The following is a 20,997-nucleotide window of genomic DNA, read 5'->3' as shown; positions in this document are numbered from 1 at the left end:
CTGAATTTTTAATTGAATTTTCTCCTCAATTCGAGTGAGTTTATTATTTAAAAAAAATTCATTAAATGCTTCAAGTTTTGTACAACAGACTTTATTTATTTATTTAAATTTTTTCTATACACATTTTTGGACGTGTAACAAATAAAATCATTCTAAAAATTATCTACGACGTACATACATATACACACATATATATATTTTATCAAGAAAAGTGTATGAATACACACACGAATATGTTACAAGTAGATCAAAAAATTCAGTTAAAAATTGAAATAAATACTATTTTAATGATGGACTCTATAAGTATGCTTAATATTAAACCCAATTAAGATTTTTTAGAAGATTTAATTAGTTTTTTTTTGAAAAAAAACATATTTTAAAGTTAGTAAATATCCTAAAACATCAATATACAGGACGAGACAGCAATAGTTACAATAGGAACTATATGTCTATGATTTTTTAGAAAAAACTTTGATTTTTTTTGATATTTATATATTTATATATTTATATATAAATGGACAAATATCACCGGTGTTGTTCTACACCCTTTTTTTAATATTTTTTGGTTTTTAAAGTTAGTAGTTTCGAAGTTAAAAAGCACACTATGACTCTCCTCTACTTTTTTTTAGATGTTAGTTTATATTAAATATATATTATTTACACTATTCTACAAAGAAATTTTACCATCTACACCCATTTTTTTATGTATTCGAGGCCTTAAACCCACCGTAAAGTTTGTATAAACGTTTAAAATCTCATTAAAAACCATGTTCAAAACCTGAGATCACGCAATCTATCCTTTACTTTATTAGCTAATTTAGATTTTTTTGGAGGAATTGCCTATGAAGTAACACTTGGACGTTCTTAAATTTTAATTGGTAACATTGGAAAGTATTTAAAATGACGAATTAATTTGAATATCTAACGTCACGTGCGAGTATGTAAATTAGAGCGCGAGTTTCGTCACGTTTTATCGATTTTTATGTAAAGAAGATTGTTAACTTTTGTAACCAACAGATGTTCGGGACGTTAAATACTCGAAAAGATGTATTATTTAAATGATTTTTCTCATTTTGAAAATATCTGCACCTTCAAAGTTTTATGTTCTGACACTAAAAATCCATTGAAAATTTTATTTTATACATATATAAAAGTTGACAACTTTTGGATTAAAACTGTTTGTACGAGTACAGACTCGTTTCATATTCATCAATATTGATTTTCTACGTGTTCTGACACCAAAATTATTAATTTTTTTTAAAGATTTTTCCCTAAAAATTAAGAATTTTTGCCATTTTTGCCATCATCCCGTGCAAGATATGTCGATTTTTTTTAAAAGAAAATCTTTATCTAAGATATTTCCTTCTGAAAAAACTAGATAAAGATTTAAAATATAAATAAAATCGATTTCTGTTAAGCTGCTGAGTATCAATATATAGTCGTGTATATATATATATATATATATATCAATATGTTTTGGCACGTCTACGAAGAGTAATTAAAAATATTTTTTGGACTAGAATTTTGTATATATTTTGTTTTCTGTTTAATAACTTAAAGAATCTTGAACGTGTGCGATTTTTTCTTTCTCGGATTTAAGACATTTACCCCACCAAGAACGTTTCATGCACATGTCTTCTAATTTAAATAAAAAACATTTGGTTTGAACGATGTTAAAAAACAGTTTACCAACTAAATTGGCGGTTGCTGTGTTGGCCAGTTTCAAACAGGCTCGAAACCTGAAAATAAAAAATGAAAAAATATAAATAATTTCGTATATAACACGTTGCTTAAGTTGTAAAATATCGCTTTCTTTAATTAATTCCAAAAAAATACAAACAGGAAAGAAGCCACGTGAAGACCTTTAACTTGAACTGTTGATTGCTAGTGTTCGCTTTTGCTTGTTTTGCCTTTAAAATCGCGCTGTAACATTGTGAAGAAGACTAATTCGAAAGAACTTTATCCACAAATGTTTTAATGTAAAAATATTTCGTATTGCTGGGATTATCGACAGCATTTTGTTGGACTCTTGATGGAATTTTTTGCACGAAGGATGAGGTTTGGATTTAACGAAGCTCTCTTGTTGGATTATTAATGATCTTCTTCTCGGATCATTATTAAAATTATGATGGATTTTAACATAAAGATGAATCCAGAATCTCCTATTAGACATATCTGTGTATTAACAAAGATGGATCATAGTAGAGGGAAACTGGGAATTTTCCTCGGGCCCGGAAGGGATTTACGAGGTTAATTTATAGGCATAAGAACTATTAAGTTCTTATGCCTGTAAATTAATGTTATTTTTAGTAATAAAGAAACGTTCTGTGTTTTTTCAAAAAAGATTAAAGGGGCCTCATACATACCTTCGACTGGCCTGCACGAGAGCGATAAATATGCAAAATTAAAAAATTTTTAAATTCATCTTTATGCCATTAACCTACATTTTATTTCATAATTTATTAAAAAATAATAATAATTTCCTCTTACAAAAACACGCTAGAAAGCCTGTTAATTTTTTTTTTTTTTTTAAATATCTTTTTAAAGGAATAATATTTAAAATTCCCTTATGTATATAAATAAAGTGAAGGTATCTTTATGTTAATAAAAAAGAAAAAAGGGGGGAAAATGATATTGTTAGCTGTCAAGTTGACATAACCCACTTCAAGGATAAAGAGATGAGCATTGGAGAATGCTATCTAAGAATTTCCAAAGACTAAACAGGGACGATAACATCCCCTGGTTCTTTATAAAGCTGTGTAAGGTGAACCATCTTACAGGAAGACAATCTCCGCTCTACTTCAAAGAGATAAGAATTCTTAACACCTTTTAAGCGGCTCAAATTGAATTCTTTGTATCCTGATCTGGAATTTCTGATAATACTTTTTAACCTAAAAAATAAAAAAAAAGAATAGAAATTAGCTAGAATTCTTTGTCGTAAAGCATCATTTTCTTACAATTTGCTCCCGGGCATCATCGGATATTGAACATAAATGATAGGTTTATTAGAAAGACAAGATACATGCCATCATCAATCAACGGCATCGTTACGGGTTCCATCATTTGGTTTAGTGTTTAACACGATAACTATCGACGATACGTCTGTCCTTCGACTTTCTACTGTCGCCGTGACGTCACTCCAGTTCACCCTATTGTTAATTATTCTTTAATTTTATATTGAATGTATGGGATACATTCCAAGAAATTTTCTATTTATTCTCTGTGTTAATTATAATTTTAATCTATTATATTCTTTATATACAATACGTACGTTAATTTATCACCAGTGTGGATGACAATGGCACCAGTTAGAAAGGTCGTTTAAACGAGTTTTAATTACTCCCCGTTTTAAGCAAAAAAAGAATCGAAATTTTCGCCAATATTCTCTTAATTATGGCCATAAAAATGTTAGGAAAGTAGAAATATTATCATTGGCTCTTCCTAACACGGCACCGAGAAACTCTAGAATAACATAATTCCTCCAAAGCTTACGAAGACATTCGAAACCCAGTTTAAATATGTTATTCGACTCTTTTATTCGTCAAGTGTGTGGATTGTGGGTCCTCAAAGGTCGATGTTTTCACATAAATTCTATAGTTTTTACACAATATCACATCTGGAAACGGTTTTTTACTATTCAATTCGACTTTTCTAACTTATAATTAGCGGAGAGATGAGGGAAAATGTTGAAAAACTGCGGCATAATTCTATAATACAAGGTGCTGTAGTGTTTAAAAATGTAGAAAATAATACCCGACACGTGTCGTTACAAGAAAAAAGACTGACTTTTTCGAGTTTTTAGATGGTTTAATGGAAATTTCCTGTAGGTGTTAAGATGGGGGAATGACGTTTCGATTTATATACATTTCTTATTATTTCGTTATTAGGGTGGATTAGGGAATTCCCTACGGGATTCCGGCTTCGTCAACTGATAGAAACGAATATAATTCGCCGCAGAAAGTTCTTTTCCAAGCATTTATACAGGAATTTCTAATCTCACGCGACAATAGATGCTGGGCGCCTTAAATAAGATCCTCTCATTAAATGAGAATTTCTACTTTCTTTTATATATATATTTCTTGTTAAAGTAAGAATTAATACAGCTGAAGACTCAAATAAGAACAGTTTTATCCAGTTGAAGAATAAAAATTAAGCAGTTTAATTCTCAATTTCTACAACTATTATTCCTGTATGAATATCGCTACATAGTTCCTATACAGTTATGGTTCCTTCTACGTAAGTCCTGTACAATTATACTTCCTTTTATACAGTTCCCATAATTGTATCTAGCCTAATTCTATAGTGGTGTAGTTCCTATATAATTATATATAGGAACTACACCACGTAGAAGTTGCTTATTCCTTAAAGTTGTATAGTAATTAAGAAACTTTTAACATATGAAAAATATCCATAAATTAGAATATTTAATATTAAAATAATCTAAAAACTTTACTTAATATTCTTCAATTTATTTACAGTTATTTTAGTTTATAATATAAATACCACCGCGCCTTAAAGTATGTGGGTTGAAAGGAAGAAGAAGAACGATCCACCCAACGACGAGATAAAGTAACAAGCTAAGAAATTTTACTCAAAATTACTTTTATTAATAAAATAACGTATTAAAAAGCTAATTTTTTTCGATAAAACGGGGTTAAATTTTACATTATTTTAAGAAAACGGTGCCAAATTTTAACATAAAATTCAAAAAGGGGTGTGAAATTGGCCAAAAAATAAATGATAAAAGTCGGTAGGTATCGGTAGTGTCCACCTATTCGCAACACGTTTCAACCTCGACCCTCATCATTTAACAACACCCAGATCGGCATACCATGTAGAATAACACTAGAACTTTCCCACCACCCCGGTAATTCCGACAAACTAACGTTCTAAATAATAATAATAACAATAAAGTAAAGTCTATTTAAAACAATCAGAAGGTGACGTTAAACTTCAAAAGTGATTTAGCAATTTCATCCCATTACGATGCTACACACAGCCGTATAAATATAACACATACCAATTGCATTAGATACCCACCTACACACCTATTATTCAATACAGAGAACTTTCAGGGAAGAGTAACAACGACAGTAATGATATAAAACAAGCAACTTTATAGTGCATTCGAGCTGATCTATTTGAAAATAGCAGCGGGGTATACACTGTATCTTACGTAAAACGTCGACAGTATAACGTTTTTTCTCGTTTTAAACCCTTAAATTCCACACAGCGGGATGCGTCAAGGTGCAACACCGCCCTGTATTAACAGTAAACTCCATTGTTTATCATAAAAACAGGCGAAAATCTCGCATTTTTTAGCTCATTAAATGGGGGACGTAAATAAGGACGGGAAAAATGCGAATAATAAAAAATAATTTCCATGTTACTGTTGTAAATTACAACACGAAGGTGCTCCTGAAACACCGAGAAGCTCGATTTATATAAAAAAAAACAGCTATATATAGACGTGGAAAGTAGTTAGGTGGGGGTGCACTAAAGTGCTCTTAATCCTCCCCTACATAAAAAAAACAAAGGGGAAGTGATATAAACTTTTACAATCTTTCAAACACTTAAGAAAATTTAACTGGAAGATGCCGAAAAAGCTTTATTTTTAACACGAAGGACACACAAAAAAGAGGAGCCATACGCGTGTTATATACGAATTTCTCTCGATGCACACCGCGCTTACAAATTCTAAAGGTCTTACGTGGTTGACCTCTCCCCCCAAATTACGTCACGAGTGGGTAAACTTTTTACAGATAAGCATATCCGGTCAGTTAGATCTAGTTTAGTATTATAATATAATGAAAAGAAATGACGTATCCGGCATACTTATGAGCATTAAAATGGAGGACGGATGCTTCGTATCCCGTGTAAATTTGTCAGAAAATTCTTGTTTTTGTACTGTATCCTTTTGTTATCGTGTGCAAAAACTATGCTGCTTTATGTATTATGCATCTGGTTTAATTAATTATTTAACAGTCATTGTGTTCGATAGTTGCATACCCGAAACCACGACACCGAGGAGGAAACCAATTAACTTTACAAGCTATATATCTTTCTTACCCCGATAAACAATAACTTTACCTGATAAAAAAAACACGCGAAATAACGCTACGTTATAACGGGGTGGAGGAATTTACAGTAAATATATACACACACGTATAGAACCTTACCTCTCGTCGCAATCGCAGTGACTTATGGTGTGAAATCTATAGTTGAAGAAACCATATTTATGTGTGAATGCCTCCACGGTGTAGGGGCACAGATCGTGATCTCGACAGCATCTATCTGTGGCGGCATTGTAACCCAATTCGTTAAATTTACGAGCAGAACTTCCAGAACCGCACCAATTGGTACCAGGAAACAAGAACAAGTTACGCTTGACTCGATCGGGGGTGGCCGAGTGATCGTGACCTCCTCCTTCTCCTCTCCTTACAACTTTCTTTATCCTGTTGTGAAGTTGGTGACATTCGAGTCTCAGTCGTCGATAATCGGTCAAAGGTGCGAGGTCGGAGGGCAAGTGTCCGTCCTTTAACAGGCGATAAGTGGCGTTGGCGCATTCGGCCACCCTACGACCCGAAATTAATAGGGTCACGCAGTCGAAATCGTGACGAAACTTGCTAAGAAAGTCACGCACCATGTTGGCACTGCGTAGGTACTCGCAGTCCACCAATTGCCATGTGGAATCGTAGATGAGTTGTATGAAACGTCGCCCGTCTGTCATCTGCCTTAGGATGAGTCCGTGTTGCGTGGAATTCGGACCCGACTCCCAATCTACTGACGTTTCTATGGCAGTGACGTGGCCCAGGTGGAACCTCCTCTCTCTCTCGTTATCTTCCAGCACCTGTAAGCTTAGAAAATCGGGTTTGTCGCCGTTGTCACCCGTTGTTCGGTGGTACCCAGCGAGGACGTTGAAGAGCATCAATAGGATCGTCAGCAGTTCGCACTTCATGGTCATGTGTGCTACCATACGACTCTCGACAGAGACTGGAGCGACGTCTAGTGGTGATGGGCCCGGTGATGTGGTTGGCGCTAGGGGGGGTGCAGGCGTGGTCGCGGGTCCTGCCGTTCGATATGCGATTTACCCAATTCTAAAAACTGCTCCGAAACTTAACGCCAATTTAACAAGGGAAATTGATGTTTACTCTGTGTTAGCCAAGTCTTTATTCCTATTTTTCTACCGTTTAAACTTTTCTTCGCGCGCGCGATTTATTGTTGTTTAAAAATCCAATCTGTTCCTTATCAAATAATAATGCGTTCAATCATAAAAAAAAACACAAAAAATCGCACCCCCCCTTTACAAAACTAAGGTGAGAGTTAGCTGGATGTTACCAATAGCAACGATAATGGAACGTCCCCATACGATTTGGGGTGAGGAGGGGTGGTAAACGATGGGCACGCGAATGTAAATATATGCAAATTACGTAAACAAGCGAGGAATTAGCCGCGTAACTACGACACTTCTCGCGATAATCTTCGCCCATACGACAATTAGAACGATTTAATATTATAAACGGAGGATAAGCGACGTTTTAAAATTCAAAAATGGAAAATTCCTCACCCCTTAAATTCGATAGGAGGCGAAGATACAGAGGAATTTTGGAACGGTCCGAAAGAATTATTGACATTTTCAAAATATCCACATTGTGAAAGAAAGAAATCCTAGTTTAACGTGAAATTTTGCGTGAAATCGAACAACTTTTTTATCAGAAGAAACGAGAAAGAGAAGAGAGAGAGAAAGGAAAGAAAATAAAGAAAGAAAATTGCAACATAATATCGGAGTGCTCAAATTTTTATCGATAGTTTCTCCGGCGATTTTCGTGTTTTATTTGAATCCAAACTAAAAAAGAAAAATCTGTAAAATTTATATATAAAACTTAAATTAGGTCACGTTAATTTAACTTACAGCACAAAAAAAAAGAGCTAGAGAAGTTCCGAGAAGCCACAGAGAACACGTGCAAAAAACTCACACAGGAGCAACCTCATCCCCGTAAAATCTGATAATTTAGCGATTTTTTTTATTTTAATTAATAGAAACGGGATTTTATCCGGATACATGTTGAATACAAGTATCAGACCAACTTAGTGTCAGAAACGCTGACCAGCAAAAGATTAATCGCGAGTTGGCAAAGACAGAGAACATCACCGAAAGAAAGAAAAAAAGAAAAGGGAGGCTCTCGCAATTAATTGAATCTACTGTTCGGTAGCCGTCCCCACTATAATTTGCTCGTCAGTTGCTTTTTGCTTCCACCGCCCCTCGTATGGCGTCAAGGGGTCATTCGTTTTGGGGTGTTAGTCTCCCCCCTAATGCTATCTCTATGGTCAATTTGGTGAAAACAACATACTTTACTCCAGCGGATAATGCTGATTAGCAGACAAGTCCAACTTCTTCCAATTGGACTTATTTCACTCCAGTACACTCCATTTCTTACTTTCTTCCCCCCTTCTTTCTCTATTTCTTCTTTCTTTCTTTAACCGGGATGCTATAAAGAAGTTGCGAAGTTCGATAAAACTTTAAAAAAATAACAATAATAATAACAAAAAAAAGAAAGAAAAATGGCCGTAATTTCTAATACACCCTTCGGACGAAAAATTGATACACCTAAACGGCTTATTTTTTTTAATAAAAGAAACTCTGTAGAGTTATTAAAAAAACGGTAATTTGTTTACTTTATTTATAAATTTAATAATTTAAAAAAGATAAATTAAAGAAAAACAAATTATTAAAGAAAATGGCGTATAACCCGCAGCGCATCTCGAGAGGATTAGAAGCGATTTAAATTTAAATTTATTTACGTCCGCCAGGAAAAAATTATATATTTTAAGTTATTTATTAACATTTTATAAATATATTTACGCAACTTTCATATTTAAACTTTAAAAAAAAACTTTAAAAATCAAGACGTAACAAGATAAAAGTCAGCCAAGCGTGCTTTTAATATGGGGTTTAAGTTCCCTTTTCTAGAACGCAAACCTATAAAGCGTTGTTAAGTTCGCTTAATTTCCCGCAAATCGTCCTAAGTCTGATCGATAGTCAGCTTGAGGCGACGTATTTTTACGACTTCGTTACTAACCTCATTCCCTCCTCTCATTCTATACCATAAAAATGGCCGATCTATGCTCACTGACTCTAATTATGCATGCGTGGCTGGTAACTGATCCACACACACACACACACCCGCGCCACTAATAAAGGAGTAGACACTCATTGACTACATTCACGACCCCTTTTTTTTAAAAAAAACACACAAGCATTATGTATGCGTACGTACAAAATGGCATCCGGATGTGGCTACTGTACTTAATGGGGGACGTTAATAAATTATAGGACGATGCGTTAGAGCTTGGTTTATAAGATAAAGAACACTAAAATTAAAGTTTTTTGCATCGGGTTCCTTGGCATTGTCCAAAAAAATGCCTTTTTGTAACACGATATTATGCGCTTAAGTCGACTCGTTATGCATTCAAGGATTGCTCGCGTGTTCTTTGATGCTCAATTATTTCGCGTACAAACGTTACTTTTAGGTAATTAATATAATATAATTAAAGTTAATTAGCATAGTTTACTCGTTACGTATGCGCATTATACATTAAAATAATTAAAAAGTATGTAAACTCCATTATATTCCGTATAATGAGTAACATAAAGTTGATCTGTATCAGCGACTATCGATAAGATCAGCGCTTAAATTAGATACATTTTAGCAATACTAAAGAGCATTGTGACGTACAGAAATGCCATAGATTAATACAGAGGGGCGTACGTGACCTAGAAAAATTGTTAGTGCAAATGAGCATAATAAACAACGTCCCTTGACCTACAAATTTCGTAACACCGTAAAATTCGAGCAATAAAATGAATAATTTGACTTAAAATCGAACAAGTTTAAACAAAAGGTCGAAGAGACAGAAGAATATACTTTATACCAGCGTATGTGTGTGTGTGTGTGTCTGTGTGAGCGCGTGTGTGGTACAAGTAATAATTATCGACTGAGGTTGTTGCCATGGGAACAAAATCCCGAAGAAAATAATCTCGTAAAGTCGAGGAAACTATTTGGCAGAGGTCAAAGATCACACGACACTTCCGATCCAACTGTCCAGCGGTGTGTTCGTCCAATCATAAAATTGTAGAAAATGCTGATGCCAGTGTTTTAAGCCCCCGTTTTGTAATTTTGTTACAGAAAATGACGTAGATCAGCAAAAAATAGCATTAGGAAAATATAAGGATAATATTAAGAGGAGTGGAAAAATGTAAATAATTTTACTTCATTGCATTTTTACTCCGTCATTAACGGAATACGATATTTAGGAAGTTCGTTTTCCCACCGGGAACAACACCCAAAAAGATTTTTCTCCCTTTGCTCCGTCCAAGAACCTGACGATAAATGCACGATTAGTTCGTAATTCTCGTAATTATTTAACATTTTTTCCCCATCATTTGACGATTTTCGTGATTATTTAAGGGAATTTCTGTGATTATTTCATAATTTTTTATGATAATTATAAAAATTCTTTAACTAGTTAAAGGCATTAAATGCTTCTTGACAGTTTAAAACAATTTTTACAGTCTTTTTTTTAAGTTATAGAAGAAGATAAAATTACAAAATGCAATTTTCTCTTCAAAAAATCGTATTTGCAATTTTATTTTATATCATTTGAACAATTGTATTTTTTTTTTTCAAGAATGTTTTAACTCATTTATTTCTAAAATTTCACTTATTTTTCGCTTTTTACTTCTTAAATTTCTCTATTATTTTACCCAATTTTTCAAACATTTTTTTCTTTTTGTTCCTCTCGTTCCTCCTCCTCTTTGTCACTCGCCGCTTCTCCATCTCTCATTCCCATGTTTCGATTTTTATTTAATATTTACTAAATTTGTTCTTTGTTCCTCATTTTGTACTATAATTATCTTATTTCCTGATAGATAATGCAAATCATTTTTACTATATAAAATACATTTGTACAGAATTACTAAGCTGTATTTTGTATGAATAATTCTTCCTCAATTTGGTTATAAAATTTATATACATAAAAGGAAATATCCTTGAAATTTCGAAAAAAAAAACCCCAAAAAATATGTCCTTAAAATTGAGGAAAAATACCTAAAAATAAAAGAAAATTATATCTAAAACATGTTTAAAAATCTGTAAAATTTCGTCTAAAATTTAAAAGAAAATCTCCTGAAATTTCCTCCGATTGGAGGGAAAAATCCAAAAAAATAATCCCTAACATTCGAATAAAAAAAATGTCTAAAAATGTCGTCTCGAAAATTAAGATAAAATCTTTAAAAAGTGTCGAAAATATCAGAAGAAAATCCCTAAACTACCAAGTTATTAATCTAAAAAAATCCCTAAAACAAATAACACTTTTGAAATGCGTTATTTTTCCAAGAAAATTTAACAATTTTAAACGGATTTTCTTTGATATTTCTCACACGTTACGCTTCTCAACTCGTAACATTTTATATTGTAAGTGACGCAACAAATTATAAATTTACTAATTGTTTTAGACAAAGATTTTCTAGTGAAGTGTTAAACAGATTTATTCAATAATTTTCCAATTCATTTCAGTTTTATTCTTCAATTTTTCATGTTTTTTTATCCCCGTGGTAGTTATAAACACGTCACCTTCCTTCACTCGTTCGTATTTTATTCTTTTATTTTTATTTTTATTTTATTTTTTAACTAGAAGAAGAAGGAGGAGGGAAAGATAAAAAGAAAAAAAGAAATGGCAACAAAGAGCGAAATATCTAAATTACTTTAAAAACACAAAGTATATCCGGAGGCCATGTTTTCGGCTATTTGACGGATTAGTACAAGACAAGTGTAACTGATAGGGAAGGGAAATCTAGAATAGGAAAAGTTAAAGGCAAACTTATAAGAAAAAAAGATGGCATTCATGATTTTTTTTTATAAATTTCTTTATATATTTTTTTTTCTTTCGTTCGGGAGAAACAGTTACTGATTCCAACATTTTCTGATGGGGGATAAAGAAGTGAGTACGACGTTTGTCTATGTCCGGCCCGCCCTCTCATCCATCACAGACATCGATGACAAAACCGATGCTTTGAAATTCACCATTCTACTAACTGGTTAGTTCTTTTCACTTAGAATGTTCTTAGAAATTCTTTCCATTACGTTAACAAACACTCCAAATCTTTTGTTTTTCACAAAAATATGTCCTCCATTTTAAGCAGAAATTAAATTCAACGACGGTCTGGAATTTGAAGAAAAAATTGTTAAGATATTCTTCGAAGGAGACGTAAAATATGTTCGAACGTTGGAGAAAATGTCGCTAAAATATGCCCTAAAATTTGGGAAATAATTTCTGAAATATGTTGTAAAATTTGAGGAAAATCCTTTAAATACGCTTTGATATTTCAGAGGAGTCTTCTAAATTATATTCTAAAATACGGAAAAAATTGTCGAAATATATTCTGAAATTTGAGGTAAAAAGCACTAAACAGTGCTCTAAAGTTAGGAAAAAATCTATAAAATATGTTTGAAAATTTAATATAAAATTCCTGAAAAATGTCGGAAAATCAGAGAAAAATTATACTAAAACATACCCCAAAATAGTAGAAAAATATTCCCCAAAACTCCAAGAAAAATATCTGAAATATATTTCTGAAAATCGAGATAAATCCCTAAAATATGTTCAGAAATTTGAGAAGTAAATCCCTAAAATACGCGGTCTTAAATTTGAGATTTTTAAGAACAATTCCCCAAAACAAACAAGACGAAGAATTTCCTGTCGTAGCATGACTAAAATACTACAAAAATATGTTGTAAAATTATTTACATCATTTCGCAAACTTTGCAGTAAAACTCATTTTTACTAACGATTAAAAAATAATTTTCCAATTTCATTACCATAACAAAACCGCTGACTTTTGATTATGGAATTTTATGACGTAAGAGCGCCTCTTGCGTTAAGCTTTTAAACTATACGTTTAAAAAATAAAAACCGTGCATATAGAAGAAACGCCTTTTCCATTTTGATGCCAGGAAAGTAAAGTAGATAAGGGAAGAAACGGAAGCATTTTGCGGAAGTAGTGGATAAACGGGCGAATTCGCTTGTCTTTCACCCCCCACTCTTCGTTTATGGGAGAGCGATAAGAAAGGATAGTTCTATCGTCGCTGGCAGGGAAGCTGGTAGACAAATCGAGGGACCATAGTCATTTTGTCCCTTATTTGTAGGTGGGGGTGTTCCCCTTCGGGTTATTATCTCTACGTGGACGTTTCCATCAGTATGCTCCTCTCTCCGCTTCTCTTCTTCTCCCTTAACGAGAAGGCCCCCGACATCAATCACCCCCGGACTGCGTGTATCACGTGATAGTCTCGCCCGATAAGCGATCACTTCCGCCTGGTTAGTACGAAATTGCAATACTAGTATTCCCTTCCATTTCCTATGGGCATTTGTGTCACTTCTAATAAAACACTTTCATCAATATATGTATTAAAGTTTTCAACAGTTGAAAATATACTTGATCTTTTGGGGAGGGTAGATCTTTTACTTTATTGTTTTCTCTTTAAGAAACCGGCTACTAATTAAATATAATTTGGCATTCGAAGGCACGGCCCGGAGTGAGTAATAATAACAACAGTTTTATTGTGTTAACACAGTGATACCATTCGCCATTTTTCTTTTGTCTTTAACCAGTCTTCTCGATCTTATCGCCATCTAGTATCGATTTATGTAATTATTTTTTCTTAGTTATTTTTTAGAATTATTTTAAATTAAAAAATTATTTGTTATAGGCAATTGTAACCTTCGTCTAATAATAGAAAAATTTCTCACATATTTATTTTTTTCTTGAAAGAGCAACAAGAAAAACCAGTGTGAAACAGTCACCAGCGACCCGCAGGTCCCCTGGGCTTTGTCAACGTAATTTTATCTTCCTGTTTACTGCCTCGTGCCATTATACAACCCCAATTAAGCTGATATTCGTGACGAAGAGCATTCAAACTATTTTGGCTCACGACAAGCGCCAAAAATCGAATGTTTATAATACCCTCCAAAATTGCTAATTTTAAGTCCGTGTGTTTACTCTATCTCCCAAAATTGTATTTTCTAGGGTTGATATACTTCATTTAATCCCTAAAAATTATATATTTTTTGAGTTTATGCGCTTGCTTTTACCTAAAAATTGATCTTATCAGGCTCGCGAGCTCTCAAATTATGTTTTCTGTGGTTCCTGTATTTGCTATAAACTGCGAATTTTTGGGTTTTTGTGAGTTTGGGGTGTTCTTTCATTTCTCAAAATAAGATCTTGAGGGTTTTTTAGGTGTTCTTTTAACCCCGAAAATGTGTTTTTGAGGAATTTACGATGTTCTTTGAACTTCCAAAATTATGTTTTTAAGGATTTTGGTGTTCTTTTTGCCCTCCAAAATTGCTTTCTCGAGGGTTTCTGAGGTAATTGCAACACCCAAAATTGCGTTTTTGGGGTTTATAATCTAGAATAAAACGGCCATTGACACGTAAACATTAAAATTTATTATTTAATTAAAAAAAAATATTATTTGTAGTAGTAAACGTTATTGATTTTCCTACTGACATCTGTCAAGCAGTCAAATTTTAAAAATGGAACTATATTAATTGTTTGTTTCTAATTGATTAATGAAAGGGGACGTGTCGTCACGCGAACTAAAACGTGACGACTTCCGTAACGCAATCTACTTCCGGTTTAATATGTCATCAAAGATGGCGAACGGATATTAAATGTATAACTTACGTGCCTATAGAAGGTGTGGCTGATTTCTAACATTTTAAAAATGTCTACCGACTTAATCATTGGCATGCCAACGTTTGTCTAAAATCCCAATATTTTTTCCTCCTCCGAAAAATTTATTAAAAAAAAATTCACGCTTCATATTTATAAGAAAATAAATAAATAAATAAATTCTCCTCAAACATAATAATAATAATATTTTTAAAAATTTAATAATATAAATTAATAATTAAATCTATTACTAGATGGCAGCTCTACTCATTCATCATTATGATAATGTAAATTGAATTTGGAGTAGTTCCAGGTAGGAAATTATTATGATTTTTTTTTTCCTGGTTTTAAATATAAAAATACGGAAATATTTAAATTATTTTATATTTAAGATAATAAATAATTATTTTAAAATATTTTTTCTCGTTTAAAAATTCATTTTCTATGTATTTTTAACGTTGAAAAAGTGTAAGAGTCAGTACGTCTGTCTGTAAGTCATATTTGCGTGTAAGTATGCCTGTAAATGTCATGTTTTTTTGGAATTTCAACAAAAGTAATGATTATAGAATATACAAACAAGACCAAATCAATGTATATTTTATGCTATTATTCATATTTTAAGCTGGAAAAAACACTTAAAACCCTGGCATGTTAATGGAGATTTGGTGAGACGAAATGCCATTAAATGTATTTTAGTAAAAATTGAATAATTCGAAATTTAGTTGAATATAGAGAGAAAAAAAGGGGGAACGTTGATAATAAATGGAGGGACTTTCCCTCTCCTATCGAATTTTCAAGGTTCACTCACCTCTAAGTTATCCCGTAGTGACGTTAACGGGGCACGTGATCTGCAAAGAATATTTCGTCACGAACATGCGCCACGTTCCGACACACATTACTTTGCCACTGTATCACGAGTTTTAATCGATAAAACGTGGCGACGTTGCCACACAAACGTTAATGACAATTTCTTAGTAAAAAAACCGGGCATGTGAAGTGTTATTTAGTTGGCCGGTCACACTAAAATTTGACTTATTTCCCTCCCCCCGTTAATTCCCTTCGTGAACAGGTAAGTGTCATGCTACAGCGAGTAAACGTTCTGAATTATATTCAGAGCGTGCATAAAAGTGAGTATAGTTAATATATAATTTAATATATAATGATGTAGTGAAGTAATTTATGAATATACTATTTTAAAGTGAATTTTCTAACATTTAAAATATAAGAAATAGTGTAATAACAGTGTTGAACTTTGAAATTTATTTAGGTAAAGTGCGACATGATAGACATTGTTAATGCTTCGCTCGTGACAAAGGACAATAAGGCCAAGGATTGGACGTCGATTCTTATCATCGATCTAACGATTAGGAAGAGAAATTCGATGAAATTACGCATTAAATTCGACAAATTTTAAGTTAAAAAAAAGCGTTATTATGGTCGCTCTTTACTCCAAGAGTAACCGGAATAACTGTTAAGGATCGAGTTAATCAATCTCCTCTTCTCTCTACCAACGTAAAATAAGAATGAATTCGTTCTTTAGAAGAAGGAGAAACTTATACACGAGGTATTTATGCATTTTTCTTTAGTAAAAATTGCTTAAATTAGTCGGGAAATCTAAGGTTTCCGACATTTTTCAGCCGGTAATGGCGGAAAAAGCGCGTGTTTAGTGTATTTGACGTTATAGTTTACTTAACGAAGACCCTGACACGATTATTTCCCTAAATTACGAGCCATTTAGGTGATTCCCGCGAAGGCGACGTTACGCCATCTTAATAGAAAAATATTGAATAGTTACCATGGTAACTACGTTGGGTGGCGCTTTAATCGTTAAAGCGAACCCAAGTGGGAAAAATTCGTCAACTTAACACGAGTTTCGCCGCGATTAAAATTTTCTATCGAGTTGAATATTTATTAAATTGATAAAAGGGAGAGAAAATGATGTTCGACAGTTTGTAAGTGTTCGTTTTATTCCTATTTATCGCTTGTCATTTAGATAAATCGGGCATTTAACTGGTTTTCTTTTAAAAATTAAACCGCAAGTTCCATTCGCCGGTTGGAAAATTTCAATGATTTCTTCGCGTGTTAATGAATTTTCACGTCTTGTAATTACGACACAACCCGCATTTAAACATTATTATATGATTTACTTAATTAATTAAGATTCAGGGGTGAATTCTGCTATAGAATATAACTATAAATGCGTCACAATCTTTCGTTTATACACGAGTTTGACGTCAATTTCATTGTTACATTTTCTCTACTATTTCGGAAATATACTCTAGACTCTAGCATCTTGACATGTATATAGAAGGAATTACAAAGTAGTTACGTTTTCTTCCTATATATAGGAAGAGAATACAACAGACCCCCCCCTATAACACTGTTGTTAATTCCGTTTTATATGAATTCCACGTTGTACGAGTCACTTAGATTTTACAAATACGTATGCCGGGCTGTGAACGGTTCAAGTATTTGTAAAATCTAAGTGACTCGTACAACGTTTGGAATTCATATAACCCGGAATTATCAACAGTGTTATAGGGAGGTCTACTGTATAAAGAAGAAAGAACCCAAAATTATACCTATAACTTAAAGGAGAGGGCTAATTATACCTATAATTATACCTATAACTTAAAGGAGAGGGCTAATTATATCACTGTATATAATGTACTGTACATTGTGTGTGTGTGTCTGTCAACATTGTGTTATATATTTCAGCATATGAATTATAGGTATTTGATTCAGTTCTGACAAACGATTCACCCTTCAACAGACCCTGTCTCGGTCACAGGTGAAAAAGAACCGGTAAAATTACATATCCTGATGGAAAAAGAGAGACGTACTCTTATCAGCACGTGATTGCCAACTCACATTGAACTTGACAGTGTAGACGTGCACTGTGAGGTCTGTTATGAAGTTCTTGAAGATTTCTGCACCACCCACTTATTAAAACTTATAGGGAGTTCCGTTCTACCGTGGTTTACACTATAATAAGAAAATAGGGAGAGAGAGAGAGAGAGAGAGGGGGGGGGGAAGAATTCAGAATTATATAATAAAAATTATATATTAAAAAGAGGAGTAGTTATAAGTTATATTGCTAATATCGCTTCGTCCTTTCTCATCCTCTGCACTTTCGAGTATAAATACAGGAAGGGGCCCTGAGAAAACTTGGGGGCCCATAATAGTTCCTACCCCTATTAAATTAACATTATTCTTACTAACAGAAAATATCTTTAACACTCCATATTATTAATGAAGAGTCATTCTATCTATATTATTTTTTCAAAAGAATCGTGGTGAAAGGGACTCGCTAAAGGAGAAAGAGACCCACTAATGGGCAAAGGGGTCCGTTCTACTTCCAAACACCATACGAGCTATCGAAGACCGTGAATATATATAAGAAAAGAGGAAGAAGCCAAGTATTACGAGTCTCTTCTTTCTTATACACTTAAATAATATACACGAAAGGCCCTCATCCCTTTCGTAGCTCATATATACTTTCTAGAGGAAAAAAATCTATAAAATATCTTAATTTTCTCACTTAAAAAATCTTATATATCTCCCTAGAACGTAGAAATGTATACGTATATATAATATCACACGATAAATATATAGAAACGACATTTATCATCATCATTTCACAGAGATCTGACGACTTCACTATCATAAATTTACGATGATAATTAAATTTTGAATTTAATTAAGCGCTTGATAATGTTTTTAATTAATTAAACTCTTAAATTTAACTAAAAAAGTAATTAAATTTTAGAAAATTCGAGTTTAAATTGATATATTACAACGTCAATTAACGCTCGATATCGATTATCTATATAGGATGAAGGAGCATGGTACGTACCACATTGCACGTTCCCAAATGGTTTATGTGAAAATAATTTGAATATTTGGCCCATAAACGTGTTAAATTTGCACGAATAATAATAATAATAATATCGAGAATTAATCACATTATCTTCTTTGGGGGACACGTCAAAGGCAGTCACGTTCAATGTCATAATGCCAGCACCTTGCATCATTATAGCTAACATCTTCCTTCTCCACCAATCAAACGTCATCTTAAAGCACTGTCAAGGTCATATTTATCCAATCCGGAGATAAAGACGATGACTATTATTTATGATCGAGCCAATGGGGGACGATAATAAATGACATCACGGTTTGAATAAATATTTGTTAGACATTGAGAAGCCATGGTGTTGTAAGTACGATATTTAAGACGAATTCTTTTTTTTTCGTTTATTGTTCAATAATTTACTCTTAAAAATTAAATTTTACATCTAAATTAATTTAAAATTACAAATTTTTATGATTTTAAACCGTATTCGAGAGCTTAACGCGTAATTATTTGAGTGGATCGTAACACTCGGAGGATTCGTTACGCAATTATCAAATTACCATTGGTAAATTTTAGTTTATTTCGAAGATACACAAGCGTAACTTCGGATTACTTAGCCAGATTGATTAGAATTAAGTAGGAGTTAGAATAATTGTAATTATCTACTCTCAGGTGTTAAGCGCAATTAAGCGGAGGAGAAGCGTAATTAACCCGAACGGATCATTAATTACGCTTAATTAAAGTTAAGTTTAATTAAATAAATCACTTTTTTAGTTAATCAACGGGGTGATTTACTAATTAACACGCGTAAAATCCTATGGGATGCCAGGCGCTCGTCACTGATCAATAGGAGAAATCTGTAGGAAAAAATAAATGGAGGAATTGTTACCGTAAATCTTTTACGAGATCAAAAAATATATATTAAATTTGTGAAAGAGTCGATAAACCGATAACACAGCTTAACTACTTAAGGGAGGAGGGATGGCCGTTACCCAGAATGCATTGCGATTTCCGTCGAGGGGGCAAGAAAAAATAAAATAAAATAAAACAAAAAAATAAAAAAAAACATTTACTAATGGTATTGACATTGAATGAGATGGGAACAGTAGGGTAAGCGAGACGACATTTTTGCTCTAAGAACAATTGATTCAGGTAATCTACCGGCTTTTAAATTAATGAATTTCATATTTAAACTCTGCAAAAATGTAATTTTAAATCCCTCCTTTTTTTAAAGGGAATTTACGGATTTTTCCCCCTATAAATTTTATCTTTCTGTTTGAGTTTTTGTCGCGTAAGAACCCTTTTTTTTCTGTAATTTTTGAACGAATTTCGTGGATTTGTGGGCGATTTTAGAGCTAAAGTTTGAATAATTTTTCCTAATTTTTCACTGTTTTTAACGATTGTTTCGTAATTTTTTGTCATTTTTTTTATTGTTTTTGATACTTTTTAAATAGTTTTTGCGATTTTTACTGTCTTTTTAAGTAACTTTTAACTATGTTTTTATCATTTTAGCCATTTTTATTATTTTATTAATATAATTTCAATGTATTTCTCTTCAAATTTCGTTAAAGAAAACGGCGAAAAACCTTTACTTTAACCGTTTTTCTTGCGTTTTTCTTAAATTGCTTAAATTATTTACGTTGTATTTTTACACACTTTTCTATGTTTGGATAATTGTTTTTAAGCCGGAAAAATCCAATTTCCAATGGGTGCAAGGGATTCGAGTGACTTGGAACGTGTTTTTCTAGATATTGTTGATTGAAATATTGTAAAAAGTACGTGTTGGTGCCTAGATTTTAATTAAAATTAATATTTTTATTCATTAATTACGTGTCTGCAGGTATTTTTACACGTCAGGAAAGCTGTGTTTTGGATTAGATCGCGGGCGCTACTTTGAGTCGTTTGTTTCGTACGCTGGTATTTAAATAAAGTGTTAGATGGATCAAAAATCGGTTAACCGACATATATTCCAAAAGTATTATTAAATGCATCTTGGTTAACTGACTTTAGGACCACCCTCTATCAATATAGACAACGGAAAGGACTGAGCTCGGATTAGACCGCGGGCACCACTTTGAGTCATTAAGTTCGGTTTATTAAACGAAATTTTTATACTATTTAACGAAATAGACCATTAAGGAAGACATTACTTAATGGAAACGAACAAAATTCGGGTAACCTCGAGCGTAAACTTGCTTAATTTTTCGTAATTGTCAAGAGCTCTATTCAAAATTCGGTTTACTGACCGGGGTGGTGGCCCAAAAGTCGGTTAACCGAAGGGAATATATTCGAGTTGACTCCTCGGTTAACCGACTTTTGGGCCACCCGGTTAACGAGACGTTTTTATCGGTAGAAAAATCCGTTCATAACTACGACTTTTCCAATCTTAGTTAATCTGTAATATATATTATATATA

General features: G+C 32.9%; 2 protein-coding genes across 9 annotated transcripts in view; one reads left to right on the top strand and one right to left on the bottom strand.

The window, feature by feature from the left end:
• LOC111618397 (kinesin-like protein KIF12) overlaps nucleotides 1-20,997 on the top strand; it is a 53,218-nt gene that overhangs the window by 17,045 nt on the left and 15,176 nt on the right. The window contains exons 1-5 of one of the 8 annotated variants that reach the window (XM_023359915.1): nucleotides 11,708-12,097; nucleotides 12,203-12,454; nucleotides 14,983-15,041; nucleotides 15,996-16,292; nucleotides 18,563-18,944. In XM_023359915.1, coding sequence (XP_023215683.1) covers nucleotides 18,937-18,944 — 8 coding nt within the window. In that variant the 5' untranslated portion in view covers nucleotides 11,708-12,097; nucleotides 12,203-12,454; nucleotides 14,983-15,041; nucleotides 15,996-16,292; nucleotides 18,563-18,936. Of the gene's footprint in view, nucleotides 1-4,478; nucleotides 4,570-11,707; nucleotides 12,098-12,202; nucleotides 12,455-14,982; nucleotides 15,042-15,675; nucleotides 15,798-15,995; nucleotides 16,293-16,583; nucleotides 16,681-18,017; nucleotides 18,148-18,562; nucleotides 18,945-20,997 lie in introns of those variants that run through there. The other 7 variants (XM_023359917.1, XM_023359913.1, XM_023359910.1 and 4 more) reach the window with 7 other exon arrangements.
• Nucleotides 1,547-6,964, bottom strand: LOC111618372. The gene is made up of 2 exons (XM_023359883.1): nucleotides 6,180-6,964; nucleotides 1,547-1,739 (listed from the first exon to the last, which is right to left on the bottom strand). The coding sequence occupies exons 1-2, from the start codon at nucleotides 6,962-6,964 to the stop codon at nucleotides 1,547-1,549; spliced, it is 978 nt and encodes a 325-aa protein (XP_023215651.1).

The sequence above is a fragment of the Centruroides sculpturatus genome, unplaced genomic scaffold (assembly GCF_000671375.1).
Source record: "Centruroides sculpturatus isolate CEXI.00-Female unplaced genomic scaffold, Cexi_2.0 scaffold10, whole genome shotgun sequence".
NCBI lineage: Eukaryota > Metazoa > Arthropoda > Arachnida > Scorpiones > Buthidae > Centruroides > Centruroides sculpturatus.
This window is presented reverse-complemented; position numbering and strand designations above follow the sequence as displayed.